We start from the raw sequence: 25,971 nt of genomic DNA on the forward strand, positions 1-25,971 counted from the left end.
CCCTTTCTCAAATATTGAGAGAAGATGAAAATTTTGCTTGACATAGATAGAGAATGGTAACTTTAATACTTTATTTAGTAACGTAACAGCCTGTTCTTCTGACATGTCCTAGCAGTAATGGAAGTGAAGCTGGGCTTTCAATTCAATAGTAATAGAGATTTAATCCAAAATCTGATGCCACTTTGTGAAATTAGACAGTTGCAGCAGAATGTGTTGTAACTGGTCTACGTTACCCTTCCCTGTACAGGCGACACACATACACACAGACAGTCATGGTTTGTAAAGCTGTCTGCTTAGATATGGCCTTACTTACTTGATGTTATCATCAGCAAACTACATGTGAAAGACACAGAACAATCTATTGAGTAAATAATTGGCTGTGGCTTATAGCTTCCAGCAATACTCTTTAGTGTAATGAAGAGAAAATTTATGTAGTTTGTTGGTGGGGTGAAAAAGAAAGAAGAAAGTTATAATCTCAAGATAATTTTTAAATGGACTTTTAAAAGGTAATTTTAAAAGAGTGGAAGGGAAATAACGTATTTTCAGCAAAGGTGGTGGAACAACACAGTTTGCACATACCATGTCCTTCAGGATTGGAAGTGGCCTGCACAAGCTCTCCCAGAGATCCATGTCCCACTTTGCTCCTCAGGATAGTGTATTTCAGCAGCAGTCAGTGCACTGGTAAATCATATGAAAATTAAAAGGTTGAGGTAATTCTTTAATTATCTTGTAATTTGAGGAGGTATTATTCAACATTTTAAGAGCTTGAATGGATTTTTTAAACGTTCATTGCCTATGTAGAAACTGTAACATCAGGAGAGAAAGTTATTGTCTGTGGGCCTGTAATTAGACCTGTTATATACAATGCATTTTCCAAACTAGGCTCCTGCATAGGGAGAACAAAACTGTCCAGCAGTAAACATTTAATGTATGCCAAGGAATATACAAATACAGGGATCTGCAACCACTGAATAGTAATATTCAGTTTCACTGCAGCTGCCATTTCCAGATATGTGGAAAAGTAACATGAAGAAAAATGAAAGTTTACTTTCGTATTTCTAATTTATTTATTTACAGATAGGGAAAACAGGTGCCTATCTGCAGTTCCTCAGTATTTTGTCCCGAATGCTGATCAGACTGACAGAAGTGGATGTTTATGATGAAGAAGAAATCAATATTAGTAAGTTCCTGATATAAAAATATTCTGTAGACAATAGAACATTGTTACGCTAAATTGAAAAGTAGTTGTCTGTATATTCTATCCCCTTCAGCTTTGCAGTTACTTTACATTATTGAATTATTGTAAGAAAAATTTTCTGTGATCTTCAACTGACACTTAAGAATATTTTATTATTTTACTAATCATTTAGAGTTTAGTCTTCCTCTCAGTAATATTAAATGATATCCAACCACTGAGATGGAATTGAAATGAACTTTTGTGGTAAAGTATATAAAAAGAATCGGTGAAATTCTGGCAGATTTATACCATGAGGAGTAATGCTATAGATTTTAAGTATGTAAGACTACATGAGGGAATAAAGTTTCTGCTCTCTAATAGCTAATTTTAGTCCAAACTTCCTTTATTTGCAGTGTAGTACTCCCCTGTGTTTCCAGATGTGTTTCTGTAACTAAGGGCTGGATTACACAGAAAAATACAGGTGATATTTTATGGACTGTGTGTAATTCTGCACTAAATGTTTGCTCACAGTCAGCCGTGTAGAATCTTAAGTAGATGTTACCAACCTGTGATCTACCTCCATCAGAAGGTGTTCTGTGATTTTACTGAAGATGTTCAGTGATTTTACTGTGGGAATGTGCCTCAGCTCTTGTCTCTGAGGGCTTCTTGGGGCAGTACCCAGGAGTCTTCCTCCACTGTGAGCTGTGAAAGAGAAAGAGGCAGCTATCTCTCTAGGTTTATGGGAAAACCTGTGGAAAAAGTGGACCACCTGCTAGTGGAGAGGTTTGTGCAAGCAATGCTTTGTATTTTTGGTAGGATTTTAGAGAAAACTTGCAATCAGGACATGAAGATAAATTTTAAAAGGCAGAGTTGCATTGAGGTATGAGGTACACCTCTTGGTGCATAATAGTATTGCTTCAGCAGAATAATGAAAGAAAAAATGAAGTAGGAATAATAGACAAAGCAAAACCATCTATAGCAATATAAAGAGCTTTAAAATTTTATGAATTCTTATTTTTCAATAATATGATAGACATAAAAGAAGAATCTGATCAATACTACCATCAGCCTGGAGATATGTGGCCGGATTTGGAGACATTTAAGAAGATGCCTTTTGACTACACTATCCATGATCCGAAATACGAAGATGCAAGTCTGATTTGTTCAAAGCTTCAGACTATAAACAACGAAGGTTAGAATTTCAAAAATCTAGATTGGTACACATATATGTATTTATTTGCTTTTAATATGAGAATCCTGTTAAACTTTCAAGCAGAGTTAAAATGTTAGAATTTCACTTGACTAAGTAATAGTGAAAAAAGATTACAAGTTTGCTAGATGAAGTACCAGAGTATAAGCCTTATAAATGTTTTATGGAATATTATATGGGTAGTCTTTAATTTAAAAAGCTCTAATTCCACGTACATTTGTGTATTTGAATGGTTTTATATAGTAGCCTTGTCCTGCTTTGTAGCAATGAAGAGACTTACGTGAGAAAAGTTAGTTATTCACTTAAAAGTGTTTATAGGTTTATTTTTTTAGGTTTTGGTCTAGTTTTGGAAAGCGTGAGATGCATATGTCCAGATGTAGATTCCTGGAGTATTGAGGTGTGAATTAGTCCTCTGAATTATCCAGCTGGACATACACAAGCCCATAGGACTAGGTAGGATGTATCTAAGTATGCTGAGGGAGATGCCAGCATTGTTGTGAGGCTACTGTCTATTATTTTGAAAAGGTAATGGCAATTGGTGGAGGTTCCTGATAGTTGGAAAAAGGAAAATGCCATGCCCTTCCTCCACAGGACAGGGGGAGGACTAAAGCAATTACAACCTACTCAGCCTACCCTCAGTCCTCAAAACAATTATGGAACAAAATCTCCAGACCTATGAAGGAAAGTGACTGGGATCAGCTGGAATGGATCATCAGATGCAAATTGTGATTGGTAAACATGACTGCATTTTATGATGAGGTGACTGGCACTATGGACAGCAGTGGCTTTATCTTGACTTCAGCAAGGCTTTTGTCACTGTCTTCTATGATATCCATACAGGCAAAACTGGACAGAGGTGATTTGGATAGGGGGATTTTAAAGTGAGTAGGAAATTAGCTGGACCACTGAATTTAAAATGTGAGGAGTGTCACCAGTCTGACTGACAGCTGGATACTCATGGCAATACTTAGAGACCGATAGGGAGACAAATGCTGTTTAAGATTTCCATTAATAACCTGGTCAGAGGGACAGAATGCAATGTCAGCAAGTTCATGGATGGTACCAAGTTGGGGCAGGAGTCAATATGCAGGAAGGTAACACTGCTATTCAGAAAGACCTTGGCAGGCTGGAGAAGTGGAACCTTCAGGAATAAACCTCAGGAACAGGAACCTCATATAGTTCAACAAACATACCCCTTGCACTTGGGATAGAATAATTTTTTTCAGCTGCACAAGCTTAAGGCCAACTCTGTAGAGACCAGCTTTGATAAAGGTGATTTGATGGTCCTGATAGACAACAATTTGAACATGAGTCACCACTTCGCGATTGGGTTAATGGCTTAGTAATAATTTAGTAAGCAGGTCAAGGGGAGTGATTATTCTTCTGTGCATGGCACCTCTAAGACCACATCTGGGTATTCTGCCAAGTTTTTTGCTTGCCTGTGTGAGAAAGACATTGACATACAGAAGTGAGGCTAGTGGATAGCCACCAAGATGTGAAGAAAATTGCAGAAAATTGGGTTGATTTGGTCTGGAGAAGTCTAGCAGGGCCATCTGAATGCTGTCTTCAACTTCCTAATGGGAACTTAAAAACACACACTATTACAGATACACAGCATAAGGAGAAGAGACAACAAATACAAATTGCAACATGAGAAATTACAAGTAGATAGTATGAAAAATATTTCCAGAATAAAAGTGGTCAAGCCATGGAACAGGTTGCCCAGAAAGATTATGGAAATTCCACTCTTAGTGATTTTCAAAACTTGACATGGCAAGGAACAGCCTTGAACAACCTGATTTGATGCTGAAAATCTCAGTGAAAGGTGATGTAACAAAGTCCTTTTCAGCAGAAATTACACCTCATCATCCTTCAGTCTCTCACAAAGGGGATCCTTTTAAAAGATATGGAAGTGAACTAAAGAGCAACATCACTCAATTGCCAAGTTCATGTCACATAATGTACAGTGATTTCTGTCACAGAATGGCAAATGTCATAAGGCTCTTTTTTACTATTTATTACTTTTGTAAGCATTCAACCAGTAATAGCAACAGCAACAATGATAATTTTAATAATCTGGCTTTGCTTACACACCAGCCTTATGTAAAATCTGTACAGAATTATCATAATCATGAATTCACAGATACGTTTGTAATTCCCTTTCTTGTACATAACAGTTTATAAACATACTATTCTCAGAATGAATTCATAGTTTGTTTTGTACATGTTTAGTATGGCCATTTTTCCTAGAAGCTGACTACAATGACAGAAACAGTTTGTCACATTCTAGCCTTGAATATATGTTAAAGTTGTTTCTTTTTTTTTAATAGACAGATCAATGAGCAGGAGACAGGAGGATATGTACACATGCCGTCAAACAACTAGGATGAGATTGTCCAAGTATGCAGCATATAACACCTACCATCACTGTGAACAGTGTCATCAGTATATGGGTTTCAATCCCAGGTACCAGGTAAAGATTTCCAGAAGTTACTCTGCAGATCAGAAACTGAAGCAGACACAATGCATACACAATTTGTGTACATTCACTGTATTAAAATTCGCTTGGAAATTGTACGTGGGTGTTAAAAACAGCTGATTTACAGAGTTTTTTAGTTCTTGAGGTTTGCCTGCCTTGACCAGACTGCAGGTTTGGGGACATCAGAGGACTGATTCCTGCCTCATTTACACTAGTTTATTCAGTGCTGTAATCTATATATATATATATATACTTACCAGTTAAAAGTACTTTCCCAGCAATCTTTTCCCACTGGGACTTGCTTGTGTTTTCACCTGGGTAACTGTAACAGGTGCTACTTCTGATACAGGAGTAGTGCAGCATAGAATAGTCTATAGGTGATATAGAACTTGTTATTACTCAGAGTAACCCTCTAATTTCCTGCGTCTTAGAGTGTGAGGAGGAAGGTGTCAGCAGTGCAAATACTGGTTTTTATGTGTCAGTATTTCTGAAAACCAAAGAGTGACCTGTAAGTATTGGTACCATCTGCAAGACAAAGCTGAAAGAATGGTTTCAAAAGAGGGAACACTTTACTGTGGGGTTTTTTTCAGTGTAAGCTCTAGCCTGGGTGATATTGCTTAACACCTATGAATAATGAAGTAAAATCTAACACCATATTGTAAGTGATTGTAATCTGTTTAGCAATGTTATAAATGTATATAACTACACTGAGACCTTGTAGTTTGACTCTAACTGGAATTATCCCATTTTTCCCATCTTTAGCTTTATGAGTCTACTCTGCATGCATTTGCATTTTCCTATTCTATGCTGGGAGAAGAGATCCAGCTGCATTTTATCATTCCAAAATCAAAGGAGCATCATTTTGTCTTTAGCCAACCAGGAAGACAACTGGAAAGCATGAGGCTACCACTAGTCACAGATAAGGTAGATGGATAATTATATTTATCATCATATATGGGAGAGAGATACCGCCAATTCTTAAATTTGTTGAATTAGTATTCTTTATACTACTACTCCTGCTGTCAAGAGATAGTGAAGATGTCCTTATACTAAGCTTGTACCTTCTCCCAGAAAGGGACACATGAAGCAAAACTGTCTAGCCACCATGTTTCTTTATAAATAGCTTATCTGTGACTAAAGGTCTTTCATTATGGGTTTAAGATGTTAAAGTGAGAATGGTTTCAGCAGTGAACCTGAGAGACATTATTTTGTTTATTGTACCATTACTAAGAGGAAGCATTTTTTTTCTGTGGAGAAAGGCAGTGGAATATCCTGTCTTATTCTGCATAACTGCTCAGGTACTTTCACATAAAAATAAGGCTTTCAAAGAATCTTTGTCGTGGCTTCAAGACTGTATAAAGAATCACATGTCACACTTGTAAAGAAAACACTTTGTAAGGTCATCCATCGGACAGGCCACACAAACTCTGATGCTGACCTTTACAGGGACTCCTGATATCCATGTCTAAGGTGAAGTTGTGCCATGCTCAGGCCACACTGTTTGGAGTATTGAAGCAATTTGTGGAACAGTAGTGATCAGTAGCACTTCTATCCTGGAGAAAATAAGCTACTTCCAATAAACAGTAATAAATCAATACCACCCTCCAGTTCAAGTTTTAAATGGAAGAACCCAGACAGCAACACAGCATCAACTGTGCAATGTGAGGATGAAACCTCCTGCTCTTCTTCAGCCAGTAACCTTGTGCTTGGCTACAGAGTCAGAACTGTGCACTGGGGCCTCATGGATTCTTTTCCTGCTTCTGCCACTGACCTGCTTTGAGGCTTTGCCAGAATAATTTATTCTTCCTTTGCTTCTTTTTCTGTTCACTTGCCCCCAAATAGTGTCTGCAATCTTGCTGCAAGATTGAAAAATGCTGGGGGATATATACCTATATTATTAAATCATTATAAAATGTTTTTCTTGATCTACTTTTCATGAACTCCACTGGCATCAAGTCCACCATTTTGTGGTTTGGCAGTTTTAAATCTGGAGTGCTTAATTGTGAGGACTTTAGTGAGTCTCTGTAAAGAGGCACACTTTCATTCTGGGTCTTTAATGACCTTGGTAGGAACCAGGCTAAAAACAGTTTCCCAGACTGGAACAGTCCTGGATATCTGTAGAAACAGGGCTTTTACTGTACTACCAAGCTTGGAAACACCCAGTGAGTTTCAATGCCTTCAAGTTTAGGAGCTGGCCAGTCAGAAGAGTTTTGGAGTAAGGTGTTTCTTACTGTCTTATGTCATATGGAGCTAAATCCTTTTCCAGATCTAGCCTCCAGGTCCCTGTGCACTTGGCAGGTCAAGGTTAGCAGTCCTGTCCACTCCACCACACTCTCGCCGGTTGAATAAGCTAAGTGATTGAGTTTTCTTTTTTCCAAGCTCTTACAAAAGTTGTTTATTTTCCTACCAAGATAATTTAAAATGCGTGAGTTTGTACAGTGACAGTGAATCTGATTTATTCTCCTGAAGAATCTGTTTCTCTTTCTCTTTTCTCTCTCCAGGTTAATACAGGTTAACACTTCTTTTTGCTTACAGAGTGAAGATTACATAAAAAGCCCCACTTTTACTCCCACCACTGGTCGTCATGAACATGGACTTTTCAATTTATATCATGCAATGGATGGAGCCAGTCATTTGCATGTTTTAGTTGTTAAGGAATACGAAATGGCCATATATAAGAAGTATTGGCCCAACCACATCATGCTTGTTCTTCCAAGCATTTTCAACAGTGCAGGAGTAGGTAAGCATAACAAAAAGTTCTAAGAAATGTGGACACGTGACCTGAACCCTTGAGGTGTTGTTAATCAGCAGTGAAATGTAGATATACACCTTGTAACGAGCATGTCTGATCTGGAGATTTGAATTCCCTTTGGAGACAGTGGGTCACAGCTGAAGATGAAATTCACTTAAGCCAGGTCACCTAAAGCAAGCTTGATGAATTGCACCCTAGAAATACTTACTCTCTTCTGTGGACTTTAAAAGAAGTTGAGGGTGTTAACTCAGATGGAGTAACTGACTGTTTCCTCGAGGAAATAAGTTATGTACTGTTTCCATGGGCAGTGATGCACTGATTAGGTACATCCTTTAGGTAGGTTCTGCTAATATAACATCTGTGAAATATTCAGCCTTTTTCTTGTGCTGCTGGAAGAACTTATACACAACAGTAGTGACAAAAATTGAAAGTAGATTATTAGGGAAAATTCTCCATGTCATTCAGCTGGTCAGTCAACATCTCTAGCTGTTTGCACTGAGATGCTAGTGGACCCAAATATCTGTCAGGTAAAAAGAATTAGTCACTAAACCCTTAAGACACTAGCAAAAAAGTCAGAGTTCATTTTGCATGTGTCTCAGTGTGGTTCTGTAAGTCACTTTCTTGGCAAATGACAAAGTAAGTTGATTCTGGGGAGTGTTGGGGTGTTAAAATCTTCAGAGTGGTTTATACCCTTGTCTGCAGAAATGCTCACTTCAAAAGGCTTTTGAATTAAATGCTAACAATTTCTGCCCCTATTTTTAATCTGATGGTTATGTCCTTGGTTTCAGGTGCTGCACACTTCCTGATAAAAGAGTTGTCTTATCATAACCTGGAGCTCGAACGAAATAGGCAGGAGGAGCTGGGCATAAAACCCCAGGATATTTGGCCTTTCATTGTCATTTCAGATGACTCCTGTGTTATGTGGAATGCAGTGGAAGTTGATTGTTCAGGAGACAGGAAGAGGTAAATAGAGTAATACATGCTTTTTCAGCTGATCTTTTTTAACATTTCACTGCATATGATTTTGAAATTATGTTTGATATACTACAACTTTTACCCTGTACAAGCAGAGAATTATATCTGCCTAATGAGAGTAGATATCCTAAATATCTGCCTTTTCATTGTACATAATGTAGTGCTTTTTATTTAGCCTGCTTTTCATTTCTGTCCCTTGAAGATTTACGTGCCCTGCAGCCGTTATTGTTTTGATTGACACTGGTTCAAGCTACAGTTACTTGGAATGCAGATTTCAGACTCTATAAGCAATCCCTGATACACTGGACAAGCACGGACATTCACATGTACATTTTTCACCAGATTTTTCTAAGGAAGCTAGAAGACAATTCTGTGCAAATTGTGCGACTGATTTCCTGTGGCTCTTTCATCAGTCCCAGTCTGTGTGGCTCCTTTATGAGTTCCCCAAATCCCCAAACTAGTATTTTTGTTTTCATTACTTTGGAACATTGTTTGTACTAGGTATTTTTATCTGTTCTCAGAATGGTGCTATGCAGGATTTACAGCAAACCTTCAGAGAGAATGAAACTCAGTGAAAACTGAGATTTATGGACTCTAGGAGTGGACTAGAAGGATCTCAATACTTTGTGCTTAAGTTACGTCACAAAGTCAGCAACCCTCCCAGATTCATTAGAATATTATCTAGGTAACTTTAAAAGCTTATATATCTGAGTGAATATTTTGAAAGATCTAGACTAAGTTTCAGATCTGTCGTACCAGTCCCCACCACATAAGCACCAGTTAATTTTAAGTTTTAAATAGACAAAAAAATGCAGTAAACTAAGACAACACTGGAGTTATCTACTGGATATCCTAACAACTTTTGACTGTTAATAATTGCTCTTCAGCTGAATGAGGTTCTGAATGTTCTCTATATATTTTAAAATTAACACATTTTCATAATTATTGTAGCGACTATACGTGGACTGAAAGGAATGTTTCCTTGAAGCAAATTCTACAACATATTGAAGCAACTCCCAATGTTACTCATTATGCCTTAATTGGGATGAGAAAATGGTCCAGTAAAACAAGCAGTGCTGAGATCAAGGAACCGTTCTCCTGCTGCCATGTGCATGATTTCATTATGCTGAATGTGGATCTGACACAGAATGTACAGTATAACCAGAACAGGTAAGTGAATCTGCAGCACCTTTTGAATAGAGATAATGAACCAAGTAAAAGAGTTTTTACAAAAGCTCTTGGTTTTTTAGGGAGGTTGTGAATGACATGCAGACAGATTTTGTTTTCTTGCTAGTGATCCTTCCCAGGTTGCCAGAAGTTGAAAAAAAGACAATAATTTCCATAGTTCCAAAAAAACAGTCATATTTGAATTACAGGGTAGATATACTCAGCAGTGTGCCCTGAAGTATTGGTTGACTCCAAGTGACCTTTTGGTGAACACTTTACTTCCTCTCCTGCCCACTTATGTGCACTCCCTTCCAAATAAAACAGGGATGTATGGCTGAATGGTGCATAACCAAGTCTTGTTCTAACATATAGCTGGGCTTTTTACCCTGAGTAGCACAACACTGGAGTGCACCACATATGTGCTCATCAGAAAAATCAGAAGAAAAGCATAAATAAATCTTGTTGACATTGGTGGTTGTTTCTCACATTCAGCTGTCTCAGAAATCCCACTTTTTCATTTATTGTGCCACATAAGACATATCTGATTATAATTTTGTCACACACAGCATCACCACAGTTACCAGAACAGTATTCACTAGGTACATCATCTCACAGAATTTTACTGATCTGTGTGAAATAGACTGTGGTTTTGGCCCCATTTTTGGGGGACAAGAATTTATTACAACAGAATGAAGTATATATCACTAGAATGGAATTCACTTGTCTAAAGATGGTCTTTAGGCAACTCAGAATATGCAGATGATTTCCATATGGGGCTGGCAGGTCTGACATGAAAGCTACATGTGTTTTTCTGTAAGCTAAGTGGGACACCTCAGATAATCTAAAATGGCTCTACACATCTAGACTTAGGTAACTGAACATCAGTCACTGTGCTTCTCAGAAGAACTCTTCTAACTCAGGAAGATACCTTTTGAAGTCCAAGTTTGTTGGGACTGCAGGGAAGCATTCTGCTTTCATTATTCTGTGGATAAACAGATGATCTGTATTTCTATTGTCACCAGCCTGACACTTTAAAACAGCATTTTAAACTTGCTCCCATGTGTCTCCTAGTACAGAACTATGCTCCCAGGCTGCCTAACCGTATTGCCTTATGAAGCATTATGAAGGGCTAGGGGAGACAATGACAATAAAGCAAAGTGATATGAGTAGAGGCAGCAATGTTAAAATGTCAGGAATGCCAGATCACACCACCCATTTCCTGCCTGTTTCTTTAAACCACCTGTGGCTCATCCTAATGCTCTGTGTGGGTGCTGTTGAGCCTGAAGTATGGTATGACATTCCAAGCTTGGGCTGGCAAGGAAAAAGGTATATTTTAAAACACAGAGACACTGACAGTCAGGGATACAAAATAGCCATGTAGGTAGATATTGCTAAGATCAAAGACAATTTTTTAAACCCCTATAATTAAATGCCATGTTTCTCACTGATATCAACTATTGCACTAATTGCTCAGCTCTCCTAAATTAATGCCCTGGATGTCAATCCAATGGTTCTGCACATCATCCTGTTTCCTTTCAAAATGGAGAACCACGTCTGAATTTTCCAAAGACAAGAGTATTTGAATTTAGTAAAAATTTTAGGAGTTTACCTTTTATTCTCTTCCATCATAATCTTTGAATGGGTCAGATTTAGATCATGGATGTTTGGCCTCATTCTGCTTAATTTATTCCTATGTCTCAACAGTTCTCTTGTATTAAGAAAAGACTCCTTGTCTTCAAATAGTTTTCATCTCTAACATAAAATGGCATTATTTCTGTAGAGGCACATTGAAAAAATTACCGGATATTCGTATTCTGATGGCAAAATGAGTAGTCAGATACTTATGTGTGTTTGACAAAGCAAATGTAGGGCTTCGTCCATTTCCTTGGAAGTTGAAGAAATTAATTTCCTTGACCTTATTTGGGGTAGTAACCTATGTAGCAATTTTCTATGACTGCATTATTGTAGTAAAAGGCAAAGAAAATATTTTAACTCCTAGGTATTTTCCTGACAATTTACTGCCTTTCCACTTTATGTTTGTGGTTCTTTTCCCTCAATAAGTGCTTCCCTCCCTCATTCTGATCTTCTTGAACTCAATTCTAGCCTAGTTTATTTTTACAAAGCTGAAGCCTCTTTCCCTGACTGGTAGGCACTGGTGGAGGGTCAGTATGTTTGACACCTGTCCCTTCCATGGTGCTGATCAGACCTTGAGTGCTTGTATTTGTCAGTGTGTTACAAGAAACATTCCTCTGACCTGCTATGATTTTATTCTTTCCAGATTTACATGTGATGATGTTGACTTCAACTTGCGTGTCCACAGTGCTGGCCTTCTCATCTGTCGGTTCAATCACTTCAATGTGATGAAAAAGCAAATTGCAGTAGGAGGACAACGATCCTTCCACATAAAGTCCAAGGTGGGAACTAAGACCTCTGATTCTTTGTTGTTAAAATTCTGTTTTCCTTTTTTGTACCTTTTATCCAGGAGACCTGAGGTATTTTGGTGCATTTACTGTTGCCAGTAATGGGGTATGTCTGCCATGTAGGGCTTTTTTTAGTTATTTATTTATGAAATCCCCAATATTCTTGTCAAAAATGCACCTGTCCGTAATAATTTTCCTTTAAAAATTATTAAAAACACCCAAGTGTCTCATTACGGTCCAAGTAACCATTCACTGTGTGTTTTTTATCTACAGCTATTGAATTGCTCATCTTCATGTGACTTCATATGTAGGAGTACTTTGAGTTCAAAGAAGAAACCTCAAAGACTACAAATACAAATACAATTCTATGACTGTCTGAAACTTTTCTGATGGCAGACATTTTTGGCTGAATGATTTTGCTTGTTAAATAGATTTTAGATTTTTAGGGTAGAGATATGTTTTATACAAACCAAAATTCAGAAAAGTACAACTTGACTGACCAAGATTGATCTGTACCAGAAATATTTTTTCCTCATAGGTATCTGACACTCCAGTTTCAATCTCCCCTGCTCAGTACATTTGTGCTCCTGACAGCAAGCACACCTTCTTGGCAGCACCTGCTCAGTTGCTCCTTGAAAAGTACCTCCAGTATCACAGCCATCGCTTCTTCCCTCTCTCATTGAAGAATTATAGCCATCCAGTGCTATCTGTGGACTGTTACCTTAACTTAGGACCACAGGTACTGAACAAAATAATCTTCAAGCAGCTCTAGAAATTTATAGGGTATGTTTTGGATGGGTTTGCTGATGCATTCCTTAATAAGAGTTATACAGCCTTTGAAGAATTAGGTATTAGATTCCTATAATGTTAAAATCAAATTCTTAGTCCCATAGAGATATTGTCAGAGGCTTTAATGAAAGTACATAGAGAACAATTCCAGATTTCTCCTAAATAGTAATATGGTCTGTGGATTATATTAGATCTTGAATTATTACAGAGCACGTTTTCCTTAAGAAGTATTTTCTCAATCTGCTATAATTTGTCTCTTTCTACAGCAAATTTTTTTCCATAAGAGGGTTTTACAAATACTAACTAACCCTTAGAAAGCACTTTAAACAATGTTTTAGTTCACTTTTGAGTGATAAGATGAGCAGAGAAGCAAATACCAAAAAAACAGTCAGAATGGCAGAAGCTGACATTAGATCTCAGGAGCTGTTCACTCCCTCTGATGAGTTTGAATATAAAGCCAAGGTCATACTTCAACTCAAATGTAGGTTGAATAGAAGTGTGATACTAAGATGGTGTTGTTCATGAGAGAGAAACTGTTTTTACCTCTTCATCTGACTTGAAAACTAAATGAAACTCAGTTTTGCTGGGTTTACTAAACCTCTTTACCAAAGTAACTGTGTAATGAGCTTCCCATATATGCAGCTCCCAGAACATCTTGAACTATATCTTTTCATTTTCTTTCTGGCTAAGCTCTTACAGGCCTGTATTCCCACCATATTTAGGAAAGCAAACTATGGAAGGGTGTTGTACTGTTACTGTCTTCCTCCATTGCATACTTTCAGGTCTAACCCATTCGGCACACGAAATGAGTTCAGTCTGGTTCTGGAATTGTTACCTGAGCTGGAATATGATACAATAGGATTGAAGGAATATGGAATAGACATAGTGGGGCAGAGTCTCAGTTGCTGTGGTTCAACCTTCCTCCACTGAATAAGGCTAATTTATGCCAAATGAGGATCTGCCCCATCTATGTAATACAGTGGCACTTTGGAAGCAAAGTCCTGTGTGGAAGGTTCCTTAATTCAAATTTTTAAATCCTGAAACAGTGCTATAAATATTCCCAGTTCTTAGTGGATGTTGAGAGTAGCCATAAAAACAAACTACACAAGACGAAACCTTGTGCATTCATGTATATGCCCAACTCTACTGACTTGAGTAATCCCATTGGAACGAAAATTGGAATTTATAAAGGTTCTTTTCATGTCTGACTGCATAGTTACTGTATTTACTCATATAAATAAAATTTACTGGGCAGGTCACAGCATTATGGTTGTGGGGAGCTAGAGTTACTGCAGCTTTCAAACTATCACATATAAACCTTGTGATAATAATAGTAATAAATAGTAGCAACTAATATATATTTATGAATAGTGCTTTATATATATTTGTAATAAGTAGAGGGATGTTTTGGAAGGAACCATACATCTCACAATATTTGGAGTTGGAAAGCAAGTCTGAATTTGAATCAGCTGAAAATACTGGAAGCTTGATATCAAGTCTTAGCTTTATATAGAAGCTTGAAAAATGTTGATTTTTTTTTTTCCCAACCTCTCCCAATCAGATTGCAGTTTGCTATGTGAGTTCTCGGCCTCATTCTCTGAACATCAGTTCCTCTGGTTTGACATTCAGTGGTCTCCTGCTGTACCTCTGTGACTCCTTTGTTGTAGCTAGCTTTTTGAAGAAGTTTCATTTTCTTAAAGGTGAGCTGCAATAACTTTATTGCAAAGAATTAGATGACAGGATCTCTGGGAACCCGGGGAAAGCCCATTTTATATGAAAATATCTATACATATATATGTATATGCATGTATTCATATTTGTATTTATATGTCCCACCCAACTTTGATGCTGGATCATGCTGGCTCTGCACTGTAGTAAGCTGGTATATAACAGTGCTATAAATTCTGCAGATTTCTAAGTGGGGAGGAATATTGGATCCATATCATTGTGTCTAGCATACATACACAACTCCTTACTTTATGTTTGAAAACTGAGTATTGAAGGTTTTTGCAGGAACCATTTACCTATTATGTTCTTCCAGATTTTATAATTTGTGATGGAAAATGGGTGATGGACAATCCTCTGTCAAAATCTATTTACTATTTTTGGAAATAGATGCTGGCTCATTTAAAATTTATTCCCAATAACCAGTTTCTTCATGTAATTCTAATGATGGTGTGTAGCAGTGGAGACAACTAACTTCCACTTGGATTTCAGGCAGTCACATTGCAGACTTCTTTTGTATCATTCTGCTACTATCGTAGGCATTTAGTGCTCTGGGGATTTGTTTCACTCACAGCTATAACTGTCACTGGAAGAAAAACACTGTGGTTAGTGCCTCTTGAAACAGGCATTGTTGTTTTGAACTGCTGTGTTCTCTGTTGCAGGTGACACAGGGGCTATCAGTCAGTCTTATTTTGCATAAACCAGGCAATTTTTATAGCATGTATTTGCTTTGGGATTTCTCCGTCTCCCCTGGCAGTTTACTGGATTTTCGAACCTGCCACATAAGCACTAGAAACCACATGACTGTCAGTCCTGTTTCTTTTTAATTACATTCATAGCTTTTTTTTTTTTGTCTTGGGCATTTACACTTACCTCACTGTCTCTCATTCAGATTACCAAATGCTGTTGAGGTAATTATTTCCTCTTAATTGAAAATTTTTCTCAGAATCCAGAAAGCCACACAAGCAAGTTAAAATGGTATCAGCATGTCAGTCAGGGTAGTTGATATTGGTTAAAATTGATATTATTATAAAATAGGATCTTTTTTACTTGGGCATTGCCTATGTCCATAGCCATACAGGTTCTTTGTTGCCAGTACATTAGCTTGTCAATCTGAAAAACACTAAAAGTTAATGATTAGTTTTAAGGACATATTTAGACCACTTCTGACCAGCAAAGCACAAAGAGCTTAGTCAGCTATCACAGCGATTGACTTGTGTGTTTTGCTGAGGGTTTCACTCAACAAAGGTAATGATCAGGAGGACTAAAACAGGAATGGATGTAGGGCTTTATCTTGTTTGCTGCCAGGACACATCACCACCTCCTTAGACCTAACTGTTCTACCCTTCCTTACCCTAAAGGGTAGGGGAAGTACTATTAGTCCTGTTTACTAGGTGGATACTAGGTACCTCAGGTTACACAAGAAGATCCTGACAAATAGGGAGCTGAACACGGCTCTCCTCAGTCCTACCGGAGCAGCTTAATTTTCTCCCAAGCCTATTTGTAACTCCTGATGTGAAAGTGGTGGAGTTCTACATGCCAAAGGGTGGTGGGAGCTGGGTGATCTGAGAATCAAGGGGATACTCATGTGAGTTTCTTTTTAACTGTTTGCTTAGGTGCCACCCTGTGTGTGATTTGCCAGGACCGCAATTCTCTCCGCCAGACTGTTGTCCGGCTGGAGCTGGAAGATGAATGGCAGTTCCGACTGCGGGATGAATTCCAGACTGCCAATGCAAAAGAGGACAGACCACTTTTCTTCCTGACTGGACGACATATTTAATTGAAAAGAGACACATTTCCTGAATGATACAAGAGACTAACTGCCACCATCTCATGAAATTACTTTTGAGAGGCTCTGCTTTCTGAACAGAAAGAGGGTTGTTTTCCATGGTTTATTAGAATGATATATAATCAGACAATTTAAGCTTATATTTCCAATCTTTAAGTGACTTTTCTAATTTAATTGTCTGATGGAAGTCATTCCCAGTTTCTGAGAGAGACACAGAAATTTACTACTCCACATGGTGGAAATCATTTTGGATCAGAAGCGAGGTCAATGAGTGCACTTCTTCTGTGACAAAAAAGACCAATGCAAGTTCATAAGGAAAAGTTTTAGGAAACTTTTTGTATGTTCCAGAAATAGGAAATGTAAATTTAGGAGCAGATTTTGGTTTACAAATCTTATTTATCTAACAGTTGGCACAGGGCAACAGGAGTTGTTACAGTTTTGTAGTATATTCTACTGATTGATCCAGGTAGGATTTTTATATGAAGATTTGTAAAGTATATTTCTTTAATAGTAGGAACTCAGTTGGAGCTTTATTTTTTGGAATAGTTGCCACACTGGATAGTTTTACCATGCAGGACTCTTGGAATAGAAGCATAATAATATGTCTGGTTTTATTAGCATAAGGAAGAAAGTTAAGAAGGTAGATGTTAAAATGAGATCTGAACATTTAAACCTGAAACTGTTATTAACTTGAGTAACTGAAGACATCAAATGATAAGACTGATCTGCAAGTGATTTATTACATCTAGAACAGTGGTGGTTTGTGACTGAATTGTTGAACTGACTGCAGATTTCAAGCTGGGCCCAGTGCACTCAGGAAAGCAGATGAGACGGTTCTAAAACACTCCCAATACACTTTCTGGGGATATTTTCTTGCCAAGGTGCCTCAAAGGAGTGAGAAAATGGAGATTACATTGCTGAGAAATTCATGTGAAAATCTAAAAAGATGTTCTAGAATGGCACCAGGCATCACAATATTTCATATGCTCTGAATGTGAAATCAGCGATCACCGTCTTTGTCTAGTTTTTGGAAATACTGTCTAAGTTGCAAACTTTCTGTTTGTCTGTATAGAATCAGTGTTAACTTCACTCAGTTGAGGTGTAGGAAGGATGAGCATGGACATTGCTAGTTAATATTTGGGCTGGCCTTTCTTGCTGGATACACCAGTGGGTGGATCATTGATTTTATAGTGATGAAGTGCTATCAGGTTGCTGAGCCCGTTAAAATACTGTCCTTGAAACACAGACATCAGTATGATTATGCCAAAGAGGTCATTTAGGTTCATTTGCAGAGAAAATGTAAGTTGTGTAAGTTTGAGAGACATGGATTGCTACCTACAAGGTAACTGCTAGCAATCAGTGTGTTTCTATATATCATTGTCCTTGCTTCAGAGTGAGAATTCACTTTAAGTTTTGGGAAGGTAGGTAAGCATTGTCCTATGTAAATAGTATTACCTGTTCAGTTTTCACCAGTTGATTAGTTAATTTAAACTTTTTTATAGAAGTGTGGCATTTATGTCTAATCCATCCTTTATAAATAAAGTTCATGCTGCATGGACATCTGTCTCGGTGATTTACAGGACCAACAAGTACACTTTTGTAGTGGGAAAAAACAAAGTAAAAGGATTGGTTAAAAGGAGTTAATATAATTAAGCAATGACCTGAAATGATCAAGAGAAAATACAGTACTGCTTAATGGTCTACAGCATACCACAGCCTCAAATATATAAGAGTTTTTGCAAGAACTCAGATCTAAAGACAGTGGGTTGAAATCTCCTTTCCTGTAACCAAATATTTAAACAACTTATACCAAGTATCTGTTAACTTTTCCTGTGTTTTAGATCTGAGATTTGCTTTGCCAATTTTTAGACATCCATTTTCTCCAAGAACCTAAAAGGCCTAAAGTATATAATAAAAAAATAAATAAATCACATCCTTTCTTAACATTCTCTTTTGCCGCAAAGTCTTCAAAACTTTGACAAAATACAGCTGCTAGTTGGCTAAGGCAATCATGCTCCTGAGTGCTGTTTCACTGATAACCTTTTGCTCCGTGAGTTGCCTACATACTGTATCCTGCCTACAGGAAAGGAGTCTCAGGACCTGGTCTCATGAGATCTAATGTCTATGGTGTGACCAAGTGCAATCATTTTCCACCATGGAGTATATACATAGGAAATTGTGTATGGTGAAACATGCGTGCACAGCCCATTGTCTGGTGAAGCACATCCTGTTACAAGACTAGATATGCATTTAATATGTGACCAAAATGCAGGTGCTTCCCATCATACAGATAGCTGTGCACCCCCACGGTAGAAAAACACAGCATTTGGTTCACAAGATGCCAAAAAAGTAATGGTGGATGAATCAAGGAGAGCCACACTCCAGAGCTCCATCCAAAAGTTTCTTCATCCTTGACCTTGTTTACAAACTAAACCCCCCTAGAATGTAAGCTTTCATGGAGAGGAACAACGTAGGGTGAGTGTCTCTGGGACTTTGAGGTGATAGAGTAATAGAGATAAATAATAATGAAATAAAAGCAAATCTGCTTGGATGGGACTGGCATCCTCTGCTACAACTCTTGGTGTTGTAGTTGTTTACCATAGGTGCATGTGTAGGGCTAGGAACCCAAGTCCCAGCTCCGCACTTCTCTTGTCTTGCTTTTTGTGGGATGGAATTACTGGCTTTCAGTCCCAGTGGCCTTTGTGAGAAAAATTGGCTCATGCCCCTTATGAACACAAATCTTAAACTAAAAGGTGTCGTCTGCACACTTTTAAGACTTTTTATAGCCTCTACCTTCTCCTCTAGTGGCCTCCCATGCTTGCTGATTTAGTCATCCACTATTATCACCTGCAGATAGTATTATTAGCATGTTCTCTATTGCATGTCAGAGAGTGAAGCAGTTCATGATTCAGCTTCCGCAAAACACAGATTCCAAATATAGAGAAAGTTACTGGGAAGGTGACATTATTTTCCTTGCTACCATCCTCTCTTCTCTATCAAAGCACTCTTCACAAGTACTTAAGCACTAATGTCTGGTGTCTAATCATTACGGATGATTTGAACACTAGCAAGTGCTTCCCGCTGTGGTGGTACAGAATGTACAGATCTCAGCTCCCACTCTGCATCCAGAAGCAGTTGCTAAATATTGCTTGAGAGGGGGCTGCTTTTCAAAGACTGTATCTGTGACACTCTGTGATGAAACGTGTCTCTCACACAAAAAGAAATAGTAATAGACAACCAATCAAAAGAAAGGGTCAGATGAGAGCTTTATAGGGTGGAAAACAGTGCTACAAAGTGTTTGCAGGAAATCAAGGACTGTGGGCAGGGACTGTGTGCAGTGTGAGAGAATCTGGATTTCTGTGGCAGTTGAAATTCATATGGGTGGTGTGAGCACCCAGCTCAACAAGTCCCAGCCATGTGCCACAGGCTGCTCGACTGGTCCCAGCTTGGTGGGGATTGCAAGACATCACTCCTTCCTAAGGTCCATTCCCCAGCCGCTGCCACAGTGCCTGTAGCAGAATTGACTGTGCCAGAGCTGTTTCTCAGGGTGGTAATGCATTGCAACTGTCATAAAGCCCAACCTCTGCTTGCATCCCTCTGCCATGCATCACTTGGCCAGCGAGCACAGCCCACCACAGCCCCATGGCACAGGCTCTCACCACATTCACCCACATACAGCTGCCACACTGCCTTTCAACTCTCCCACCAGAGTCCTCTGCTGCCACATCATCCCCCAGCTCTCAAGAACCAGTCTTAATATTTCATCAGCTATCACTGAAATATGGTGGATATGCTGGCACAAAATAAAATCCATATTCTTCCAATTTTTCTACTTCCTTAAGGGTAAAACTTTACAATGAACAGTGAAACTAGTCCCACACACCCTCTGCCTGCTGACTGTCTTCTGTCCCTTATACCTGCTCCAGTCTGCACCTGAAGAAATACTCAGTGTTTCTCGTAGTTTTCAAATGCTTTTATAGCATTTTCAGTCCATTTTCAGTTTTGACAGCTCCCCAAATTACCATTGATGATTGTGGAGGTCACAGCTCCGGGAGTTTTGAAGCAATAGTCCAAATGCTGGCATTGCCCGTTGCTGACATATTTGGCAAGGTGGTGATGGGGTGTTGGATATAACAGCAAGGTTCCTGTGCAGTGAGAAAAAGGTGTTGGGAATCAATTACCATGATTTTAAGAGAGATTTCATAAAGCTGCTTCATGCATAAATGTGGTTTTGATTAAAATCTTAAAGAAAACTGATAATTTTTTATTTAGATTTATACAGTAATATAAATGGAAGAAAATCTCTCCACACCTCGTACATGACTGATATGTTGATTATGCATTTAAACCCTGAGCATACTAAGAATTATTATTCTGGCAATGTGTGCTGTGGTGCTGTAGAAAATGTTGAGTGGTGCTGTTAACAGCAACTTAACAATTTTCTTTATACTCAGAGACAACAGGATTGATAGGAAAGTGAGTTTTTACTTGTTATTACATATGGGGACCAGTAGCAGTTTGGAGAACAGATACTGCCTCACAGGTTAGTGGGGCACGTGTATGGCATGGAGTTGATTCCATATCATAAGATACCTTTGCATGTATGTGTTTTTGCAAACACACAGAACCTTTGTTTTTTGTTGATGGTATGATTTCTTTCTACTAGAACCTAAATTATTCTTGTAAATAATGTTTATTTATCAGCCATAAATCTGGAAGATCTCTCCCAGACAAGTTGGCACCTGTGCTGGGGCACGCTGGCAGCCCTGTGCCCCTGTTTGATGGTTCGTGTTTGATCTGAATAGCAGCATCTTGAACCTTACCTCTGCAGGAGATGCAAACCAGGAAAGTTATGACTATGCAGCTGTGTTAGGTAGATTTTATTTTTGCTTTCTTAATTTAGCCCCATTTCAGATACGTGATGCTATGAATTGCCATGGGTGTTTAGTTCCATACACTTTGTCCATGGCAACTGCAGTAATGTGAAAAAACTGGAGAAAGTAAAACTATTTTAGGAGAGTGACACTGTCCCAGTACAGTAGAGTTGCGATTGTATTTAAAATATCTTAAATTAATCTTTGCATTGAACAATTATTCTATTAAAAACAAGATAACATAATCTCATCAGTTCACAAAATAAAGTTCATGTGAAGGTTACTATGAGCTAATATTACTATATTTAAATATTCTGGAATGATTACAAGCATTTTTTTTCCTTCTCATGATACAGCACTTGCAAGTGTGGTTTATAAAAAGAAGCTGGCTCCTGTTTACCTTGTGTCATCATGTAGTGAAATCATAAGACGTGGTTTAAAACCGACATCAAAACTCTTGTGTTTACAGTGCATAATTATCCAGTGAAACTTGTTGCTACAGGATCTCACAGAGGCTATGGGCTGAGCAGGTATCTGAAAACCAATATGAAGCCTATGTGCAGTGCGAGTCTGAGAACATCTGTCAATTTTGTGTCAGCCTGTGTTCCACATTTGTCTTGTCTGGTTGAAAACCAAACTGGGAAAGTAGCAACAAAGTTGTGAAGTCCTTAGAGTGGGGAAATGAGAAGGGAGGGAAGGAAAAAGCAGATGCTGGGATTGTGAGAACTGGGAAGAAGGCAAAGAAACAATGGCCTGGTTCAGTGGTCATGACAGCAGGAGGTGGGATGGGAAGCACGTAGTGGGGGCAGCAACCTTGGGAAAAGTCTGGGAACCATTGTCCTAATATATGAAAATTATAGAGCAAGTTCCTTTTACATCTCGTTATTATTCAGTTTCTGGATATATTCATCAGAAGTGTTTGGTGATGGTTGCCCTTGGACATGGGATACCAGATGCATTGGTCTAGGAGCGGCCATTGGATGCATCTGTGTTGCACAGAAGAAATGCTTGCACTTGTTAGTGCTTTCTGGAGAAAGCAGAAAGATCCTGAGGTTGGACAGTCCAGAAAATGACAAAGGCCTCAGAAATACAGTGTGCTGAGAAAGATGCACACCCACTTCTTGAAGAATTTTATAAATAAACAATATGAAGCATATTACAATTATTTAAATGCTATTTCTAATAGATTTTTATACTTACCCATCACAGCTTGAAAGTAAATTTATCAGAAGAAATGGGTGGGACAGTGGAAAGTTACTCCAGCAAACAGCAGTTCCTATCTTTTAAATTTAGTGAATAGACCTTTCAGCAGAGGCAGGAATGCCATTGAAATTCATTAGGTGTGGCATTCCCTGTTTATCTGAAATAAGAAGAATTGTGTTGAATTTCCTTCCCTGAAATTGTTCCAGAAAGAAAATGTGATCTGTCAGATAGCTAATAAATGGGTTTCTGTGCTTACAGTCTTAACATTCGGTGTATAACAGAAATGAGTAACTTGAGCATCTTGGTAACTTAAGTGCTGTGCTATTTTCTCTTGGAAGATTTATCCTACAACTTGGCTCTTGGGCCACTTCAGATTCAGAGTTTCTAATGTGAAATGTGAAAGCATCTAAGTAAGCACTCTTTTTTCTGAAAATCTCTTCCATGTGTCTTCCACGTCACTGTTCTGTGATCCTAAGACACTCATCGGGTGGAAAGTCCGTCAGAGACTGGTACCAGTGGGCCAGAGTGGCAGAGTTTCAGGGGCAGGAGCAGGTCAGAGCCAGCAGCACGACAGTGTGACTGTGCCTGAGGGATGCTGAGGGCAGCCCAGCAGACTCCCATAGGCCCAATGAGTAACTGGAGTGAGTTGCGAGAGTGTTGCCTGCACCTAATGCTTGTCCTGTGATACAAACTGATATTTCCTTTGCCATGTCAGACATTCACAGTAGTTTGGCAGCTGTGTTAGTTTTGGCTGATACACAGGAATAAAACTCATGCCCAATACTCCCAAAGCTTGAAGGCAACTCCACACAGCAGTGAACTTCCCTGTCAGCTGATTGTCACAGCTCTTCTTGAAACCCCAGAATAAATTGTTTTAGGAAACTGTTTCAGACTTTAAAAAGTCCTGCATTTTGTATTTCGGGATAAGGAGGATGACAGAAGCAAGTCCAGCTGATGCTGATGTTGCAGTTGAAAATGACCCACTATCAAATCATGGCCTGTGTGACTGTGATACCCTAATCCTCAAGCTGATGATGCCTTGTGGGCTGCCCAGCTGTCAGAGGGGGCTGTCACTTTCTAGTCCTCTCCGTCTTTACATGCTGCCCAGCTTAGTGACACAGCAGCAAGAGACCATGCAGTAGCAACCAGCTGTTTATCTACTCAATGCCATTTTTTCCAAAGTTTTCTTTTTCTATCAGTTGGTTATTTTCCTACTTACCGAATTTACACATAGCTTAAGGTTAATTATGAAGAACAGCTGGGCATATTTGTTCATTTGATAAGCATTATCAGCTCCTAGCTAACACTAGGACTCTCCTGCAGTGGGGTGCTATAAATAGCTCATTTCATTATATAATTCAGTGGAAAGATTTAGAAGCCTTTGACCAAAGTCATACATGTAACAGAAGGTTCAGGGGTTTTGATGGTAGTTTTATTTCACCAGCTACTGCAGCCGGATGCCTTATAAGCAGAGGAATAATAAATAATAAAATTCAAGCCACAGGTTGTGAATTTGAAAGCATATCATAGCTGTGAATTAGTGGTCAGTTTGGGCACAAAACCTCAGGCCTGATGATGGTGACAAAGCTGCTATCCCTGCCAGCTGCCAGACGTGATTTCAAGATGCTGGACTCAGTTGTCCCCTCAAACAGCCAGAAGTCTCACAGGCATCAGGACAAGTTTATCTGAAGTTACATAGCATGTGATCTATGATAATTGGATTCTACATGCTGGTACCAATCTAGACACAAAGAGAAAAACAAAAAGAAAAAATGGCAAAGAAAATGGTCCTCTTTCAAATGTTATTGCACAGAAGAACAGAAAAGCTGTGCTGCTTTCACACACATACAGTTATTATTGTGGAGCTGTTCAACTATGCAGAAAGGCAGAATTGGATTTTTGCATTAAGAACCTGTCTTGAAAACAAAATCAAACTATTAAAATCCATACAAAATATAATTAATGATGGGAATAAAATGTTGTCAGTAAAAATTCCTTATATTCTGTTTCTGGAGTTTATAACTTGGCAAACTGTCTGCCCACAAAATCTCATATGTAAGTAAGGGTACTGACTGTTTGGAGGAGAATTTGTGTTTGTCAGGCTCTAATTTTTCACTGAACCTTTTGACTGAACTAGGACACTTGAGGAGTCAGTTGCAAGGAAAGTGTGCTCTGGTTTACTGAGCTCAGGTTTCTTGCTCTGACTGTGCTTCCAAGAACTTCGGCAGGTAAAATTAGCAAGCAAACACGATCGCAGGGAAATTATGTTCTCTACAGCTTTGTTGTCTACAGCTAAAACTTGAAGGCAGCTTTTTGTATGTGGCAGCAACCAAGAGTGGTTTTAGTGGCGTATGCGGAGAACGGGGAAAATTATCAGCTCAGAATGTCATCTGAGGAGGAAGACCAGCCAGAGACCCCCATTGGCTCCCCTTGGTCTTGGGTAAGAGCTTATGCCCTAAGGCTGCATAAATTATACTTAAAGCTTTAGAAAAAAAAGTAACAACCTGGGCTGTGTGACCCTCCATAGTAGTGAGTATCAGCAGCTGTTTTACTCTCCTGTTGAAGTTTGTGTTTCATGAGTGGTTAGATTATTTGTTCCTGTTCAGTGTGGACATCTTAAAAAGAATTGAATGGGGAAAAGCTTCTTTTGCTTCTGCTGTATATGTCAGGTGCTACAAGAAAACCTGGCTGATTCTGTACTCCTGGCCATGTAAGCAGCAATGTTGAAAGGTAACTTTAAGGTATAATGGAAGCGAAAGGATGTAAACAGTAGTGTAAATGTTTGCTCTGGAGGTCTACATTAAGAAAAGAGCCCATGAGATTGTGTTACAAATGTAGAAATGTCTTGCCATTTTTTTTCAGTAAGACTGAAGCTGCCTTAATGAAATACAATCTACACTGATGGTCCTCTAACAGTGGCTGCATGGTCCTGTGTTTTAAGATCTGGGCTTATGCCTAATGCTGCTAAAGAGGATGTGAGTCAGTACAGTTTTCTGGCAGAAAGATAGAGGATGAATTCACTTTGAAATGACTTTTAGTAGAAATAGGAACAGCTCTACTGTATGGTCTGAAAATTCTCTAAGTTTCAGGAAAAGGTGGGGGGGATACAACCAAGGCTTTCAATTACTTTAAAAAAAATTAAAGTGATTAAAACCCAGTTATATGCTTTGAAATTAGTATTTATGGTTTCATATATATGGTTTTCTTATATTTTGATAGACATACACATCTATGATTTTTCTGGGAATGACAATGTTTGAAATGGTTTCTAAATGTTAGGCATGAATGTGTGTGATAGCATGGAACTGATATGTCCTGAGGGTACCCAAGGAATTATCTGAGACAGTTGCTTTTTGAAGGTAGAAAGCATAGAATAAAATGGTTTATCTGCTAATAGAAACATGTATTTAA

The 25,971-nt window shown here is 38.6% G+C and overlaps 1 protein-coding gene across 1 annotated transcript; it reads left to right on the plus strand.

The window, feature by feature from the left end:
- Positions 1–1,077: 1,077 nt before the first annotated feature.
- Positions 1,078–18,002, plus strand: LOC127465626 (protein GREB1-like; the record flags this gene model as incomplete). The annotated part of the gene is made up of 11 exons (XM_051776140.1): positions 1,078–1,180; positions 2,211–2,369; positions 4,718–4,860; positions 5,629–5,790; positions 7,402–7,606; positions 8,407–8,581; positions 9,545–9,763; positions 12,039–12,174; positions 12,719–12,919; positions 14,531–14,669; positions 16,311–18,002. Coding segments are annotated over 11 exons (1,806 nt in total), but the record flags the coding sequence as incomplete, so codon positions are not given.
- Positions 18,003–25,971: the final 7,969 nt, after the last annotated feature.

The sequence above is a fragment of the Manacus candei genome, unplaced genomic scaffold (genome assembly GCF_025592945.1).
Source record: "Manacus candei isolate 608988 ecotype Guabito, Panama unplaced genomic scaffold, ASM2559294v1 h1tg000453l, whole genome shotgun sequence".
NCBI lineage: Eukaryota > Metazoa > Chordata > Aves > Passeriformes > Pipridae > Manacus > Manacus candei.